This window comes from Symphalangus syndactylus, chromosome 4 (genome assembly GCF_028878055.3).
Source record: "Symphalangus syndactylus isolate Jambi chromosome 4, NHGRI_mSymSyn1-v2.1_pri, whole genome shotgun sequence".
Taxonomy (NCBI): Eukaryota; Metazoa; Chordata; class Mammalia; order Primates; family Hylobatidae; genus Symphalangus; species Symphalangus syndactylus.
The window spans coordinates 114,721,499-114,738,300 of NC_072426.2; the positions used below are offsets into that span (position 1 = coordinate 114,721,499).

Sequence of the window (16,802 nt, forward strand, 5' to 3'; positions counted from 1 at the left end):
TTCTTGCTAAGTAAAATTGATTCTTTGAAAATAGCAAAAAGCTGAGAGTGGTTAGTTGCCTATCAAAATCTAAGAGTAAATTCCAGAAGGCCTCTTTGGTAGCAAACAAAGAGGCTTTTATCTCCTGCAGGGGGAGGGCAGGAAAAGCACAGGAATAGGCCTGGTACTGAATCCTAAGTGCGGCAGAGCTCCAAAAGAGATTAGGAAACCCAGCTTGGTCGGCTATGCAAAGGTCGAGGTGCTTGATCGGAAGGAGATTCTGATGCAGGGGGAGGATCATCAGGTTTGAGTTAAAAGCAGGCAGAGCACACATTAGAGGTAGAGAATGTGGGATGATTTGTTCACAAAGGAATGGAGTCCAGACGGCATAACAGAAATAAGAGACAGGAGGCTAGTACGGAAGTTCATCAGGCAACTGAACGCACAGTTTGCACAGCAATCAAGACAAGGTGGGATGTGAGGCACGGAAGATGTAGAGGTGGGAAAAGGTTTCCAACAGAATTAAGCATGAATTTGCTGTTTGAGTCAATTGATCCAGTACCAAGTCTGTGAGTTCATTTTCCTCTTCCTTTTAGATTTCTCCTTTTTCTAAAAAAGTAAAACTGAGGGGGCCTTCCCCTGCTTTCCCTCCTTCTGCTTCCCTATTTTTCCTCGCATTCCCTTCCTTTTCTTGCAGATCCTCTGCTTAGGAATGGGGCATTAGCCCCCGCAAGAGTGGGCGGGGAAGGGGCGGAGCGAACAGAGGTGGGCGGGTCCCGTCCTGTGGCGTCAGCCGTAAGGACGCTGCTGTCGTAAAAGGACGTCCGGTCCGTCTCCTAGCGTCTGGAACCGGCTGTCAGCCTCCCTGGCTGTTAGTACTTTCTTTCCCGGAGTCCTGGTCCACGACTTGGATTTACTGCTGTCGCGGGTGGGCCTCACGCCATTCCCTGTCCCTCGGCTCCCTGAGTGAGTCCGGTCTCCCGGCGAAAGTGAGCGAGGTTTGCCCGGAGCGCGCACGAGGTAGGGTGTCCCGCGGGCGGGTGATGGTTGCGGGTCCCCGAGCCGCCTGGCACCTCCGCCGCTTCTCCCCTGGACGCCCCTCCACCCCACTGGGTCCTCCAGCTCCAGGCTGGACTCCTAAATCCGCAGTGCCCCGTGCCTGTTTCCTCACTTGGTGACACGCGCAGTGCACGCAAGAAGTTGGAATGTTACCGGAAAAGGGCTTGAACCCATATAAGGCTGAGAAGAAGATTCACTCTTTTGAGCGTGCAGAACAAACTGGAGGAAAAAAAAATGAAATTTAACTTTATCAGAGGATTCAAAGGATATCTCTGGGGACGCAGAAAGTTAATCCGCATGATCACCTCGTGATTATTTTCTGAGGTTCTTTGGCCAGGGCAGCACGCCCTCTAGATTTTGTCATTTTACATATTGGAGTGGTGCCTTAGTGGTCTGGGCGTTACGTTACCGAAGTAACCACCTATTAAATCTGGCTATTTTTCAGTTGCTACCGTACTGCTTACCACCTGTTTTTTTTTTTTTTTTTTTTTTTTTTTTTTTTTTAATTTGAGCATTCAGTTCAGAAAACTTCAGTTTAGAAAAATCTTGTATTTCAACTAAATGATGAAAATTAAACATACTCTTAAACGTAAATTTGAACCCCGTTAAAATTACATGCTCACTGCGTGTAGAGGGAAGAGCATTTGTTAAAGAGTCAAAGCAACTAATACCTTAAATATCTTCAGAATGTTTTGACTTTGTAGTTAATAGTGTTATTTGTTGACTGTTAGATGTTTTGCTTACATATTACATAGGAAAAATTAGACTTGTTATACTTAAGGTGTTGGCAGCGTCAGGTCTTCTGAATATATAGCTCAAAAAAGTGATATAAACTGGGTAAATAATGCTTTTTTTTTTTTTTTTTTGCTAATGATACATGATTCATTTGTTTTAATGAGGTGCAGAATACTTTATCATTGGAGAAACTTTTCTTAGTGGGGAAAGAAAACTAGTTTGTCTTTTAGGATTAATTTTTTTGACGTTTACATTTTTAGAATCGTTAGTGTCAATAAATGCGTTAAGGGTCACCCGCTTCATTTGGAATAATATGTGCTTAACGTTTCATAAGGCTTAGAATGTGTTTAACTATCAAAAGGATAGAGTTTAACATTTAACAAGAATAAGGACACTTTGTTATACTATTTCTTAGTTTATTAAAATAGTAAATGCAGTCAGTCAATTATATCTTTTCTGTTCTCTTGTGTCAAAATAGGGGAAAATGCCTAAAAAAAAGACTGGTGCGAGGAAGAAGGCTGAGAACCGCCGAGAACGTGAAAAACAACTAAGAGCATCAAGAAGCACTATAGATTTAGCTAAACATCCATGTAATGCCTCAATGGTATCAGCTTTTTTTGATATCAGTTGGTAGTTGAAAAAACTATATACTATTTTATCTGAAGTACACCTGAATAAAATTTTAGTGAAGACAGTGTTTTTGCATATATTTTGTTGCTGAATTTAGTATCTCTGGCACGTCTGTTGATTTCACTGAGTAGCAGTGATTGTTGGATTTTATATTATTTGTAAAACTTAGCATATTACTTTACATACTGTTGCTGATAAAGGTAGATATTGGACAAGAATAGATAATAGAAACTTTATTTTCCAGTTTCTTTAATGCCTTAGTCTTATTGGGTTTTCATATTTTCTTAGCAATTCTTTCATTTCTCTTTTCTGAACTTCCTACTTAACATCTGTTGGCTTCCTGTTCTATTACCTTATCTGCCTGTGCTAAGTGGGTTAGTCCTGATAATTTCTGGGCTGCTTTGAATGGTTGCTGCTTTTGAAATATGCTTTTTGAAATATGTGAAAAAGCAAACAATTAGGTCGTCATTACCTCTTTCCTTTCATTGACTGTAGAGTTATTCCAGTTCTCCCTATTTCCACTCATTTCTATGTTTTTCTTTTCCTACTGTTCCTGTTTTTTCCTTCTCCTTTTGTTTTGTCAAACATACATGAATTGTTTAATGTAGCTTAATTTAGCAAACGTTTATTGTGCATCTACTCTGTGCCAGGTATTATTTCAGACACTATGGGTGGTGATACATAGATGAATTACATGGTCCCTATTTCCAGAAGTTTATAGCTCAGTTATGTTGTATATTAGGATTTGTTTGTTTATAAATGACAGAAATCTAACTTAAATTAATCTTAGGGAAAAATAGTTTATTGAATGGATAATGGAAAAACTCATACTGCTGGGAAGGGGAAGGATATACCTGGGACTCAGGGACAATTGGAACCTGAAACAACTTGGAGTTCTATCTTTTGCTTTTGTTCCTTCTTCCTTATTAGTTCCATTTTTTCATATTGTCTTACTCCATTTGTTGGGTTTCATAGTTACAGGTAGCTTGCATGTCTCACATCACATACTGTTCCTCAGAGAAGGAAAGAACTCTGAAAGGCTGGACTTCACCCAGTGCCTGTCCCAGGGCTAACATTTATTGGGGTTGGTTGGGGGAGGCCAGATTACATAGCACAGATGTGACAGTGAGGCTCTCTTCTGTGTTTAAGAGTCCTTTCCAGGGAAGAGAGGTTCTGGGCAGACAAAACAATAAATGACTGGCATGCCTAAATATATATAATGACAGCTGGAGTTTGGAAGTGCAATGTATTTATTAGGGCTAAGAGGTGATAAAGTTGACTGTATGGAAGGGGTACAGTTCACAGAGGAGGTGGGATTTTCACCAGAACTTTCAACAGGTAGGAGGCACTTTTCAGGGAAAAGTATTAGAATAAGTAAAGACATGGAGAAGAGAGAATATAAGACATATTTGGGGAATGGCTGACCATTAGTGACTTGAGTCTAAAAAGAATAGGCCAACAAGGTTTGGAAAGTGGTTAGGGGCCAGATTGTGGAGAGCTTTTAAAACCATGTTTAGGAATCTGGATTTTCTGTGAACTTTATTATTTTGTATTCTCTTTGGAACGGTGCCTTAGATAAATGCATTATTTTAAGGGTCACCCACTTCATTTGGAATAATATGTGCTTAACGTTTCATAAGGCTTAGAATGTGCTTAACTATCAAAAGGATAGTTCTTGTGTTCACTCTGTGGTATTTTATTCCTTACAATTGAAAAACAAACTACCAATGTATTTAGCCTCCTTTGTGATAATGCCACTTCTTCCGGCAATCATATACCTGGAGTATCTCTCTCTTGCATACCTTTGTTATTTAAGCATGGGTAGGTGCTTGTGTAGTGGGTGGAGTTGGGGCTTTGGTGTAGTGTCACTTAAATTTTAACCTGAAAAGCAGGTTATTCTTTATAATACAAGTAAATTTGCAGTTTTCAGTCAGCAGAAAAATTAATGTGATATTTTTATATATTACAGGAATGTGACAAGTGTCAGAGGTAAATTTTACTTCTTTTTCTATCTACCTTTAATAAAATTGTCCCTCTGACCTTTTATCTGACATTGACCATATTTTAAAATTTTATTTTACGTGACAAGGCGGCAGAAGAATAGAGCATTTTGCTACTTTTGTAATTCTGTACAGAAGTTACCAATTTGTGCACAGTGTGGTAAGTATGTAATAATTAAGGACATGCTTTTTATCAACTGGTAGTTCAACAATTTGAACTTGGGTGGGTTTGTTGCTATTGGTTACAGTGCTTACAATTGTTTATAATGTTATGACCATTAACAAAGTAACAAAACGTGTGATTTTGCCTACCAAAAAACTATCAAGCGTTGGTTTTGTCTCTTTGATGTAATGCTGGAAAATAATTAAGGTACAATTTAGATACAGGTTACCAATAAGTTTTTTTAAACAATGAAAGATCAGATTTCAGACATAACATTTGGTGATCCTGAACTTTTAGTTATACTACCTTAGTCTTGTCAGTATCTGTTTGTTTACTTATCTACATTTTGATTCCTGCTGATATTACCTGCAGTGTGTTAGACCATTGGGAATAATTTTATTCCACATTTACCTGGTACTTATTTTGTGATCAGTAGTTTTTGTGTTTGATGCTTACCATATGATTCATGAGTTTCCTCACATGTGTTCCCAAGTGATTGAAATAGAGTTCCTAAGTCATGTGCCCAGTTTTTAAGTATAGGTGGAGACTTGTACCCCAAAATGATTACACAAAATAAAACTAAATGTTAGCAAGATGGGTGTTTCCCAAATAGTCTTCCACAGACTTCCTGAAATATTAATGGATATTTCTTGAAAAATATATATGGATATACGTTTGAGAAATACTGCATGCATCCTTCTCTCATTCTCATCTGGGAGATTTCTGTTATATATTTATGTTAGAAGTTCTGAAGACTTGCAACAAAGAAACCCAATTAACTTTATTACTCTAGATTTACATCCCTCCAACTTTTGATGAACAAGAATTGCTTTTATTTATGAGATAATAATAATAATTTCAGGTAGAACAATTTGGAATATGCTCATTTAAATGTGTTTATATGTAATAATATTCCAGAAAGTTAGTAGTGTTTAGGGGTATATCCCTGAATATTTCTAGTGTAGTTCTAGCTTTCAAAGAAGATATCTTTTCAATTCTACAATTAATGAAAAAGAGAAAACTGGCCCATATGGAACACTCATATGGTAGTTTTTATAGCCTTGTTTTGCAAAAAGTAATGAATGTAGAGTGAGGAAATAGAGTTTGTGGAAGATTAAGAGGTAAGTTCTTGCTAGACTTACCCGTATTTTCAGTGTCTCTGGGCTTAAATTTTGTAGTGTTGTTAGATGGATACATTTCTCATTTACTGATTCTTAGTGTTGGACATGGAACAGTTGAGTAGCTGCTGCCTCTCATTTCCAGTTTCTCTTCCCATTTCCTACTAACTTTGTTCCTTAGGAAATCAAGATAATGGAAAATTGTTTCTTTTGTGTTCCATTTTGTGGAGTCTCAGATGGATGATTAATGTCATCATTAATTCTCACGTAATATCTGATAAGCAAATTTCCTGATAGTGTTTTGAGTTGGTAATTTAATTTGCTTCTAGATCAGAGGTTTAGTGGCCGTGTGGTGATTTGTAGCTGTATCACCGTATTGTTTATTGTGCTTATTTGGGCAGTATTTCAAAATTTTGTTGGGAAAATGTTTAACTGGGGGCTTTGTTGTAAATTTTTATGTTTGGATAAAATTACATTAACTTGATAAGTTACATAATCATTATTTGGTTTGGTTTGAGATATTCTGTGGAAAGAAATAACTTCAAACCACAGTTTTTATTGTGAATTATAAAATGAAAAAATTTATTATAAAAAGCATTCCTTTAAAATTGTTTTGAATAATCTGAAGATTGATAAGTTTTTAAACTGTTAAAATGATCATTAGATTACAAGGCATAACCTGCAATTTCTGATTTAGTACAAACAAATTAGCATATATATTATTGTATAGTTCATTTTACAGATTTATTAGTAAATGTGTAATCTGAAAAGTGATTCGAGTAATGAAGTCTAAATTATATCCATTTTCTCTTTTTAGTTATGTAAGCAGTAAATACTGATTTGGTTTCATTAGTTTTAAATTATTTCCTCAGGAACTTGGGCTGGATAAAAGGAGGAATTCGTGAGTACTGGTATGTATTCCTTTGCAAGACTAACAGTGCAAATGTTTTTCTTCATTAGGGAAAACAAAGTGCATGATGAAGTCTTCAGACTGTGTCATAAAGCATGCTGGTGTATACAGTACTGGCCTTGCGATGGTGGTAAGCTTCTTATTATCTCTTAGACTAGTACGTTTTCAAGGATAAGAAAATGTCATTCTGATCAGTGGTTTTTTTTTCTAAATATCATTGCTTTGTCCCTTGTTTCAATCAATCTGTAGTTATCTGGATTATCAGTGGCATGCTTTTTGTATGATTTTCCCTTAGTACCCACTTGTTTCTAGCGGCTTCTTTCTTTCTTATTAGGAAACATACAAGGCATGGAAACTTTTCATGCTGATCTAAACAGAATTTCATTTCTTAGTGGTACCTTTTATTTTTTATTTTTATTTTATTATTATTATTATACTTTAAGTTTTAGGGTACATGTGCACAACGTGCAGGTTTGTTACATATGTATACATGTGCCATGTTGGTGTGCTGCACCCATTAATTCGTCATTTAGCATTAGGTATATCTCCTAATGCTATCCCTCCCCCCACCCCACAACAGTCCCCGATGTGTGGTGTATGATGTCCCTCTTCCTGTGTCCATGTGTTCTCGTTGTTCAGTTCCCACCTATGAGTGAGAACATGCGGTGTTTGGTTTTTTGTCCTTGCGATAGTTTGCTGAGAATGATGGTTTCCAGCTTCATCCATGTCCCTACAAAGGACATGAACTCATCATTTTTTATGGCTGCATAGTATTCCATGGTGTATATGTGCCACATTTTCTTAATCCAGTCTATCATTGTTGGACATTTGGGTTGGTTCCAAGTCTTTGCTATTGTGAATAGTGCCTCAATAAACATACGTGTGCATGTATCTTTATAGCAGCATGATTTATAATCCTTTGGGTATATACTCAGTGATATGTTTCTAGTATCTCTTAACCAGACTTCACAAAACAGTATTTAGTGTATCGAAAGCCCTGCTTAACCAACGTTTAAGCCTTTGGTTAAATAAGCAACTTAGTTCCAAACGAACCTAGGATAATAGTGTTCTTTAAAACTTTACATTTCAAAAAAGTGTATATATTTAACATACCTCTTCATTACATACAGGATTTTTTTAAGTAAATTCAGCTTTTTGAATAATAAAACCAATTGGATTATGTGATGTATTTTGCTCTTTTTCCTGAAACATGTTTTCCTTTTAAATATGAGTTAACCAGTTTTACTGTATTGTAGTATGATTTTATGTTCAAATAAAATTTTGTTCAAATTTTAGTCCATGAGGAAAATGATACTATATTTATGTCAAATGGAATATTTTATTTATGGTAAATTTCCAAGAACATGTAAACTTCTATTATGAGGGAGACCTATGATATATTTCATATGTGCATATATTATAGAAGCAAGGAGCGAGAATTATCATCTTGTGAATTGCTCTTTATTTTAAGTATAGGATTGTCAAGTTATCTCCATTCAAAAACACTTTCAGTCTTCCTTGGTAGCTTAAGTTCAGCCAGATTCATTTTTTAAAATCACTGTGTTTTTTGAATGTGAATAATTTCTTCTTACATAAAGAAAACATTTAAGTAGAGTCATATATCATTAGTTGTAAATTCTAGAAAAGTGATTTTCTGGATATATTCTATTTGCCTCCCCAGATTCCCCCTGAGAATAGCAGGAGAATAAGATCTGGGTGTTTATTCCTTCATCTCACTCCCTACCAGGTTATCCTGGTTTGGTTTTATCCTTTGTCTAAGGACCACCGTTCTCTCTATATGGCCAGGTAGTCCTCTCCTGTTTGTCCTAAGAACTTCCCTGTCCTCTGCAAATTATCTCTATTAAAACTCTTCTAGATTACCTAGTTTGAGAGTACCATCTCTTTTTTGCAAGAAGCCTGGCTGATCCAAGAGATATAGTTGATGATTTGCTAGCTATACTGATAACCCATTTTTGCAAGTCAAAAAACATTCTTCCTATTTGTTGTTTGCTACATTTGTTTCAGAGCCTTGAATAATAGAATACTGAATTCAGATTCTGAAATCCTGGCTTTAAATCTCACCTCACCTGTAATCCAACTCTGGGACTTGGATTTAGTCTTGGGCCCCATGCTTTTCCTTTATAAAGGAAAGTTTGTCTGATCCTACTCCCTTAAGATTCTTTCTAGCTTTTAATATTCGATAGGTGTCAATGTTTTATTGAAACATGTTGTTATTGTCTTCTCTTGATACAGAATTGGAGAATCTTACCCTGTATTTTAGTTCCATATATTTTACTTTAAATTTTTTCCACAAAGAAGTGTAATTATTATTAAAACATAAGTTGTCATAAGAGAAAAAAAGAAGCTGGCAGAAGTTTCATATTTCTCAGTAATTCTAGAAAAGCTATGCAATTATTTTATATAGATAAGAAGGTATTTTAAAAATCAGAAATGGTAGTATTTAAAAATTTAATTTAGTTACAGGAATTATTATAGACAAGAAAGCTTAAACTGTTGGTTCCTTCAAACTTTATTTGAATTAAATTCATTTTGAGGAAAATACTTCCATCTCTTTGGCTTAATTAAATAATATTAGGGTAAGTGTACAGTTTACCTTTTTTTCTTTTGATATGTAACCAAGTTTTGTATATCGTGGATAACTGTTAAGTTGTTTTTCAGAGAACCCTTTTTATTTTTGGCTTAGAGTGAGTAGTAAAATGTTTAAATGAAGCTGCCTACTATCATTGAGGGTTGATAAATTGCTAAATGTATACAATTTTGATGGTTGCCATGGTTAAACAATGGTTGCAGGTGGTCAGGTGATAATGATTATGTATTCTTGTTCCTTGGTTACAGGGTGCAATATGTGACTTCTGTGAAGCTTGGGTTTGCCATGGTAGGAAATGTCTCAGTACACATGCCTGTGCCTGCCCTCTCACCGATGCTGAGTGTGTTGAATGTGAACGAGGCGTGTGGGACCATGGTGAGTCATTAGACACAAGTAATGAGCTTTGTTATAGGTGAAGGTTGACTTTGAAACATTTTGAATGCTGTTTTCGAGATTTTTTCAGGATACTGTCAATCCTAACTACTGGTACTGTTTTGATTATCAGTGTAGTTAGAGAAGGGATCTATACTGTCAGTTATTGTCAATGCTAGTATTGTTTACCCAAACATGGAGGGAAGTTGTGGTGGAGCAGGTAGTCTCTGAGTGTTGTGAGTGTTATATGGGTAGCTAGTGGAGAGTAAGAGCCCCCTTTTTTCAGTTTCAGTTCAGTTTCAAGGACTTCAACAGTTTTCATTTTAGCTTTTATCAGAATAAAAATGGCTGAACAATTTTGGTGTATCTCCAAAGTAACTTACCATCTCTTCTAAGCAGTATTATAGATACGAGTTTTTTTAAATTAAAGTTTATCTTAATTACATTTGTGTTTTTTTAATCCAATAGGAGGCAGAATATTCAGTTGTTCTTTTTGCCATAACTTTCTCTGTGAAGATGATCAATTTGAGCATCAAGCCAGCTGCCAGGTTTTAGAGGCAGAAACATTTAAATGTAAGTTTTTAAATATTAGATGTTCTTTATACCCAAGATTCTGAATAGTATAAGTATTAATCTTAATGAAAAAGGAATCAAGTTTTTTTATACTGCTTCTCATGAACTGTAATTTAACTCAGTCTTTATTTTCTGTTTCTAGAAAACAAAACAGTCAGAATATAGTTGTAAATTTTTCAGCAGGGATGCCAGTGGCATATTGGTTGGGCCAGTTCTTCATTTTGTAGGCTTGATTTGATTAGGCATTGCAGGACTTATACCTTTCGTGGTTCAGAGTACCACATGACATTTTTACCTTCAAATTATTATGGAAAACCAAACCTCACCCTTCTTCCTTCCCATTTCCAAATGCCCTCCCGTAAGAGATACCACCCTGTTTGTTTCTGCTAGTTGGTTCTAGTGATTCTTAGACAGGACTGTATATCAAAAATACCTGTGGATGTTTTAAAAATAATGTAGATGTCCAGGCCTCATCCCTGGAGATTCCACCTTTTAAGTCCGTGGTGGGTGCCAGGCACCTGTATTTAACCTATACACAAAATTCTCACGTATTTTCCAGTTGAGAGCCAGCATTGCTGACTGGGTAATAGTATCATCTTTACACATAGTTTCTTTCTTGGAAGGTTCATTGAAATGAGACACCATATAAAACAATAGTATGTGGTACTTGGCATTTAAAAAGCCCTTTTTAAATAGTAGTTACTATTATAGGAAAAAGACTGAAATTCCCCAGGTATTCTCCTCCTTTAATTTGGTTCTTGTTCTGGTATGAAATCCTAATTATTATACTTATTTATAAATTTAAAGTAGATAAGTCATCTCTGTGATATACATACAACATACATACTACACACACATAGACACACAATGTGTATGCATGTGTATATAATTCTTGTAATATTTATATATAAAATTCTCAAAGATTAAAAGAGCATCTTGAAGTATATAGCATTTTTGAGCCTTTCGTTGCCTTTTGCAGAATGTATAATAATAAATTTAATTATTTTATTTGCAGCATGGGAGCTTTGTGTGTTTTATAGCATTTGAACCCAAAAGACAGGCAGCTGTCTATAAGGCTATATTTCCATTGCAAGCTTTTAGTGATTTGATAAAAGACAAAAGAAAATTCTAAGAACCAAATAATGGGATTTTAAAATTAATCTATTTCCCACAGGTGTTTCATGCAATCGGCTTGGTCAGCACTCATGTCTCCGTTGTAAGGTATACCAATGCATTTTTTTCTTTTTAGATTTTGTTTTTAATTTCTATACCCCTCCACCAGTCCTTGGATTATATGCAGCTATAATTAATTTATAAGGGACCTTAAAATTATATAGTCTAATGCTTTTATTTTTGAGACTGTGGAATTGAAGTTGAGAAAGCTTACATGACTTTCCAATGGTCATCCAGTCACTTTGTAGTAGAGTTGCGACTAGTGCACATTTCTCTGGAATCCTGGCTCTGTGTTTGTAGTGGAGAACATTCTGACCAAGATGATGAGAGTCTATTTTAATGAATGTCAAAATGTACCTGCTTAGAAGAGTTTGGGTAAAGATTTCCAAATTTTTTTGTGTGTCGTTAGGCCTAGTCTCTAGCATTTGTTCGTCAAAGATTACTAAACAGATGCAGCCAATGCCCTTCCTCTCAGAAGCGTTTCTCTAGTTCTTATATTCCTCACCCTATGTCTTATTTATCTTCTAACTGTTTTAGTTTTACCAAATGATGTTCAGGCATTATCTGTGCTGTTTTCTTTGTCTGGAATACTTTTCCATCTTGGCTTACCCTATTGCCTTCCCATTCTTCATATGGCGATTAAGACTTTGTGTCTCTAAGATGCCCTTCCCAAATCCCATGTCTGCTTTAGTGCCCTTCCTTCTGCACTTCCCCTTCAGTGCTCGGTGTCTTGTAATTGCCTTTTCACTGTCTCCAACCCTAGTTAGACCATACACTATGTGAGAGTAAATAGGCTGTTCACCATTATTTCATTTCATCAGGGACCTGATGAGTACTGAAATATTTGTGAATGGCTAAATGTACTTACATGTCATACTCAATATAGTTAGTCTGCCTTTTGTTAGATCATTGTTCAGAAGGGTCCTGACAAAAACCATTTCTGTTAAGAAAATGAAATAAAAAGTGTGACTGGTCCCAACAAAATTCTTAATCTCACTGCCTTAACAAAGCTAATATCTTTAAAACACTGAATACTATCTTTTTGTATATTTTTACATTTTTATTTATTTACTTTATTTTGCTTCTCCTGTATAGGCTTGTTTCTGTGATGATCATACAAGGAGCAAAGTGTTTAAGCAAGAAAAAGGAAAACAGCCTCCTTGTCCTAAATGTGGGCATGAAACTCAGGAGACTAAGGACCTTAGCATGTCAAGTAAGGCCCTTAAAATACTAAGGGAGTGATTTTTGCTTTCATACTTAGACAAAGTTTATCTTTCTTTTTTTTGGTCTATTTTTCTTATTGCCTCTTATTTGAAAAGATGAATGTGTTCTTTTAAGCAAGTGGAATTTTACAGCTTAGGAAAATATGTGGGTAAAGTTTTTCAGTTTTACTTAAATATACCAATATTCATTTTGATATTTGGTATTTGCCTTAGTTAATGACAGCAAATACTGAAATTTAAGATAAAGAGTGATTTTTTTTATTTTTTTATTTTTGTTGAGGCTTCCTTGTTAAATAGTTGAGTTGCTATAATTCCTTAATATTAAAGTGGTGGTAATCTTAAGTACTTAGAAGTCAAATTCACTCTGAAGCTATCTTAGGTGTGTGGTATTTGAGCACCTATGTTTATTTATGTAATATAGCAGTACTATAGGAAATTATTTTATGGTTTTTATGTAACTTTTTTTGTGAAGGAATAAGCATGCTTATAGTAATGCAGCTCCCAATTTTGTTAAAGAGAAGTTTGGCTCATAACCAAACATATCAGAATAGAACCATAATTCTAAGTGACTGACTGCTTTGTTTAATCATAGATGTAGTTGCATGGTGAGGTGAGACTGATGATTTTGCTGATCTTCTGCACTGAACTTTGTGTCACTACTAAGGCAGAAGAAATGACAGGCTTTGTTTTTAAGGGCATCTGTATTGTAAAATAGCTGTCTTAAGAAAAATGTACTGATACGAAATCAACTGTATTCTGTGATTTATGTGATTTGAAAATAAACTGTCACTGGCCAAACGGAAGGTATTTTCGTTTTAAACATGCCTTAATACCTTTGGAGTGGTCTGTTGGTCTAATTGTTTTCTAGATTTAATGAAATGACACTGTAATTTTTATTTTTTATGGTGTGTATATAGACTTAGGTGAAAAAATTAGGAAAATATGACCTATTTTTTCATTTGGGATTGAAGCAGCCAATGAAATTCATGAAATTTTATAGAGGAAGATGAGAATATAGAGAACTGGAATTAACAAAATGCCTTGTACTTGTCTGTCTTCTATAGCACGCTCCCTGAAATTTGGCAGGCAGACTGGAGGTGAAGAGGGAGATGGAGCTTCTGGGTATGATGCTTATTGGAAGAACCTTTCATCTGATAAGTATGGTGATACCAGCTACCACGATGAGGAGGAGGATGAGTATGAAGCAGAGGATGATGAAGAGGAAGAAGATGAAGGCAGAAAGGATTCAGACACAGAGTCATCAGATTTGTTTACTAATTTGAATTTAGGAAGGACCTATGCTAGTGGCTATGCTCACTATGAGGAACAAGAGAACTAGGGGAGCTGCTCTGGTGGCCGTGTGTGAGAGGAGCAGGAGTGAGTGTGTGTGCTTGATGAATTGTGTGTGGTTGTTCAAAAGTACCTTAGCCGCTTAGCCTTGTGCAGAAGACTAGTTACACTTAATGGGCCAAGCAATAGGGTGTAGAATTTTTATAGAACTGATAATCAGGCTTATGGCATAAGAAAAATGAGTTTCAAATTTAAGATGTTTATTGAGCGAAGCAATTGAAGTATCATGGATTGGATTGTTACAGATTTCAGTAAAGTAGTATGTTTTGCCAATTAGATACATATATACAGGATAAAGGAATAGGATGGTAATATATTTGTTTGAAATTAAATTACTGTTTTTATTAAAAAATACTGCTTCGTTCATTTGTCTGATTTTGTAAAATGTAATGAGTAAAATGAATTACTGTATTTTTCCTTTTATGTCCACAGAATGAGAGTCATATGTTGTTATATTCTAAATTTTCATTAAATATTCATGTCACCTTGAGTTGTCATGATAAGTATGTTTTAGTATTTGACTTATTCTTCTCTTTCTTCACAATGTATGTCCTCAGTGGTACCTATTATTGATGCCTTAAATGTATTGATAAGGTGACTAGTTAGCCATTTTTCAGAGATACAGTATCAGAAATAGTATTATTACAGAAGCTTTACCCAGGACATTTTATTTCTCTTTGAATAAATCTATTATTTCACTTAAATACTTTTGACATTATATTTAATTTCTTGTTCTGTATTTTCAGTTTGTTTTGGAAAGCATTCTAATTTTTTTCCAAACTGCTTCAGTTTTCACACATATGCAAATAGGTAATAGAGAGTGTGGTATACACTTAAAGATAAGCAGCGCAGACCCCATCATTGATGATAGGTGGAGGACAGTCCTGTCACAAGTCCCAGTTGTTACAACTTACACTGGCAGTTAATAGGGATTGGATAGTTGTAGAAGGAAAGACAGTATCTGATTGCCTGACATTTTAGATGTATAGAGAAAATTGTAGCTATGAGGATAACAGGGTTGGATGGCCATTGTTAAGCCATTTTTGTTCTATAGAAGCATACTTAACAGCCAAGGACGATAACAGGCAATAGAAAGCCAGGTGTCAAAGTTAGAGGGCCTCTGGTGGCACGTGAAAAAGCTTTTCACCTTTTGCAGTAGGACAGCTTGAAAAAACTGAGGAGCAAGCCCAAGACTTAATAGTTTCAAAGACAGTTGCCAGCCAAGGCAAGTCTATTATGCCAGCATCGGCAAACTGCTTGGGAAAACCTGTGACCCTGACAAATAAGATGGAGACATCTGAATCGATGGTGCTGGAGATTTTTACTCCCCAGACTCCTGAATTTCTGAGCTTGCAGTCATAGCCCACCCCTCCATGTTAAGGGCAAGCACTCCCCGCTTCATTCTCAGGCTGAATGACAATGCAGAGGCTTCTTTGCTCAGGAAACATGCTCTCTTCATGACTTGCCCTATCTCCAGGCCATTATAGTTAGTATCTCCAGGCCTAAAATTAGGGTTAAGTGTAGATAAAGTTAAGCAAAAGTCAGTCGAGGTGCTGGAACTGAAGTGGGAAGAAACAAGACTATACCCCAAAAGAACTGCAAGAATTAGGAAGAGTTGGAGGAATATGCTTGAGATTGAAATCAGTGCTTACAAGGGTCAAAACATAAAATTAGGGAGGAGTTTGATGGCAGCCCTGACACTGGATCTTTGGATTGCTAAGAGTTATCTTAAATTAGAGGGTTTTAATATCCTGGCTAGGATCCTGTGAGATGGTATGAACTCATTACCAGGATGGCTTCTTGAAGTATGGAAAAAGTAATGGTCCTTTCTGAGCAAAGTCAAAACACTGGGATTACTGTGACATGGTGGAAGAATGGATTTAAAAGGTTAAGGGAATTGGGTGTGCTAGAATGGATTGGAAGATGAGATGATTATGTTCCATGGGAAGGCTCAGTGGACACACCATTTAACAGTGCCATAGAAATGTGCACTGATGATGGGGTATAAGCATCTCTTAAAAACGTGTGGTAGCTCATGGTAGGCCATATCAGACAGCAGGACAAGAAAACAGAGTTCAGCTTGCTAATGGCAATGTATGACAAGATTCTGAAAAATAGTGGCTAAAGTGGCAGTGCCCAACTGCCAAAAGCCAGGGGGTTACAGTTAATGAGAAAGAGTGGTAGTCAAGGGGTCCTAACCTGCAAAGAGTTATGGAGAAGACTAATGTAACACAGCACTTTAGGGACAAAGCAAATGGGTAGCCAATGAGAATACTACTCAGTTTGTCCCATTAGATAAAATTAAGGATGGATTACATGGAAGCTAAGGGTAGTCACCCCAGTAAAAATAAAGCATTCATTGCTCAATTTCTGGACCTGAGTCACTCTTCAGACCTGGAGCCCAGACTGAAGAGGTGGCTGGGTCCCAGGAGGAAAGACAGGACACCATGGCATCTGTACAAGGTAATGATTCCCTTTGGTGTTAACTCAAAGGGACCCATAGCCATTTGCTCTGGTAATTCTAAGCTTAGGAAAGGGGAAATATAAGGGATTTCAAGGATTGTTGAGCATAGAATCTGAATTGACATTGATATCCAGATACTCAGTGTCCCTGTTGCTTCTTTGTAGGGGGTGAGGGAGGAGTTGGGTTATAACAGGAGTCCTCGGCAAGTTTAAGCTTACAGTGGTTTCACAGCATGTGTGGAGGGCCAAGTGAAGCCTCTGACACTGCCTACCCTTGTATCTTCTGACTTCAGCCAGATAGTAATACACAATAGTATCACTTGGAAGGACGCAGTACCATCTTAGGGATCTAAAAGATGCAGAGATGATTGTCTCATCACATCTGTTAATTCACCATTTTGGCCCCTGCAGAAACTTTATGGATCCTAGAAGATGGCTATAGACAA

At 36.3% G+C, this 16,802-nt stretch overlaps 1 protein-coding gene across 6 annotated transcripts; it reads left to right on the forward strand.

The window, feature by feature from the left end:
• Window positions 1-529: 529 nt before the first annotated feature.
• ZNF330 (zinc finger protein 330) lies at window positions 530-14,597 on the forward strand. 6 transcript variants are annotated; one of them, XM_063638212.1, is made up of 10 exons: window positions 530-548; window positions 2,252-2,377; window positions 4,373-4,392; window positions 4,493-4,563; window positions 6,645-6,724; window positions 9,451-9,577; window positions 10,043-10,147; window positions 11,322-11,368; window positions 12,416-12,533; window positions 13,608-14,597. In XM_063638212.1, the coding sequence occupies exons 2-10, from the start codon at window positions 2,258-2,260 to the stop codon at window positions 13,880-13,882; spliced, it is 963 nt and encodes a 320-aa protein (XP_063494282.1). In that variant the 5' UTR covers window positions 530-548; window positions 2,252-2,257; the 3' UTR covers window positions 13,883-14,597. The 6 variants fall into 6 exon arrangements, with proteins under 6 accessions (XP_063494282.1, XP_055131958.1, XP_063494283.1 ...); XM_055275983.2 differs by lacking the exon at window positions 530-548 and adding an exon at window positions 782-968; XM_055275986.2 differs by lacking the exon at window positions 530-548 and adding an exon at window positions 783-999.
• Window positions 14,598-16,802: the final 2,205 nt, after the last annotated feature.

Coding starts and splice junctions, on each gene's coding strand:
- ZNF330 (XM_063638212.1), top strand. CDS start 2,258: ATGCCTAAAAAAAAGACTGGTGCGAGGAAGAAGGCTGAGAACCGCCGA. Junction 2,378..4,372: donor ATCCATGTAATGCCTCAATG/GTATCAGCTTTT, acceptor TATATATTACAG/GAATGTGACAAGTGTCAGAG. Junction 9,578..10,042: donor ACGAGGCGTGTGGGACCATG/GTGAGTCATTAG, acceptor TTAATCCAATAG/GAGGCAGAATATTCAGTTGT.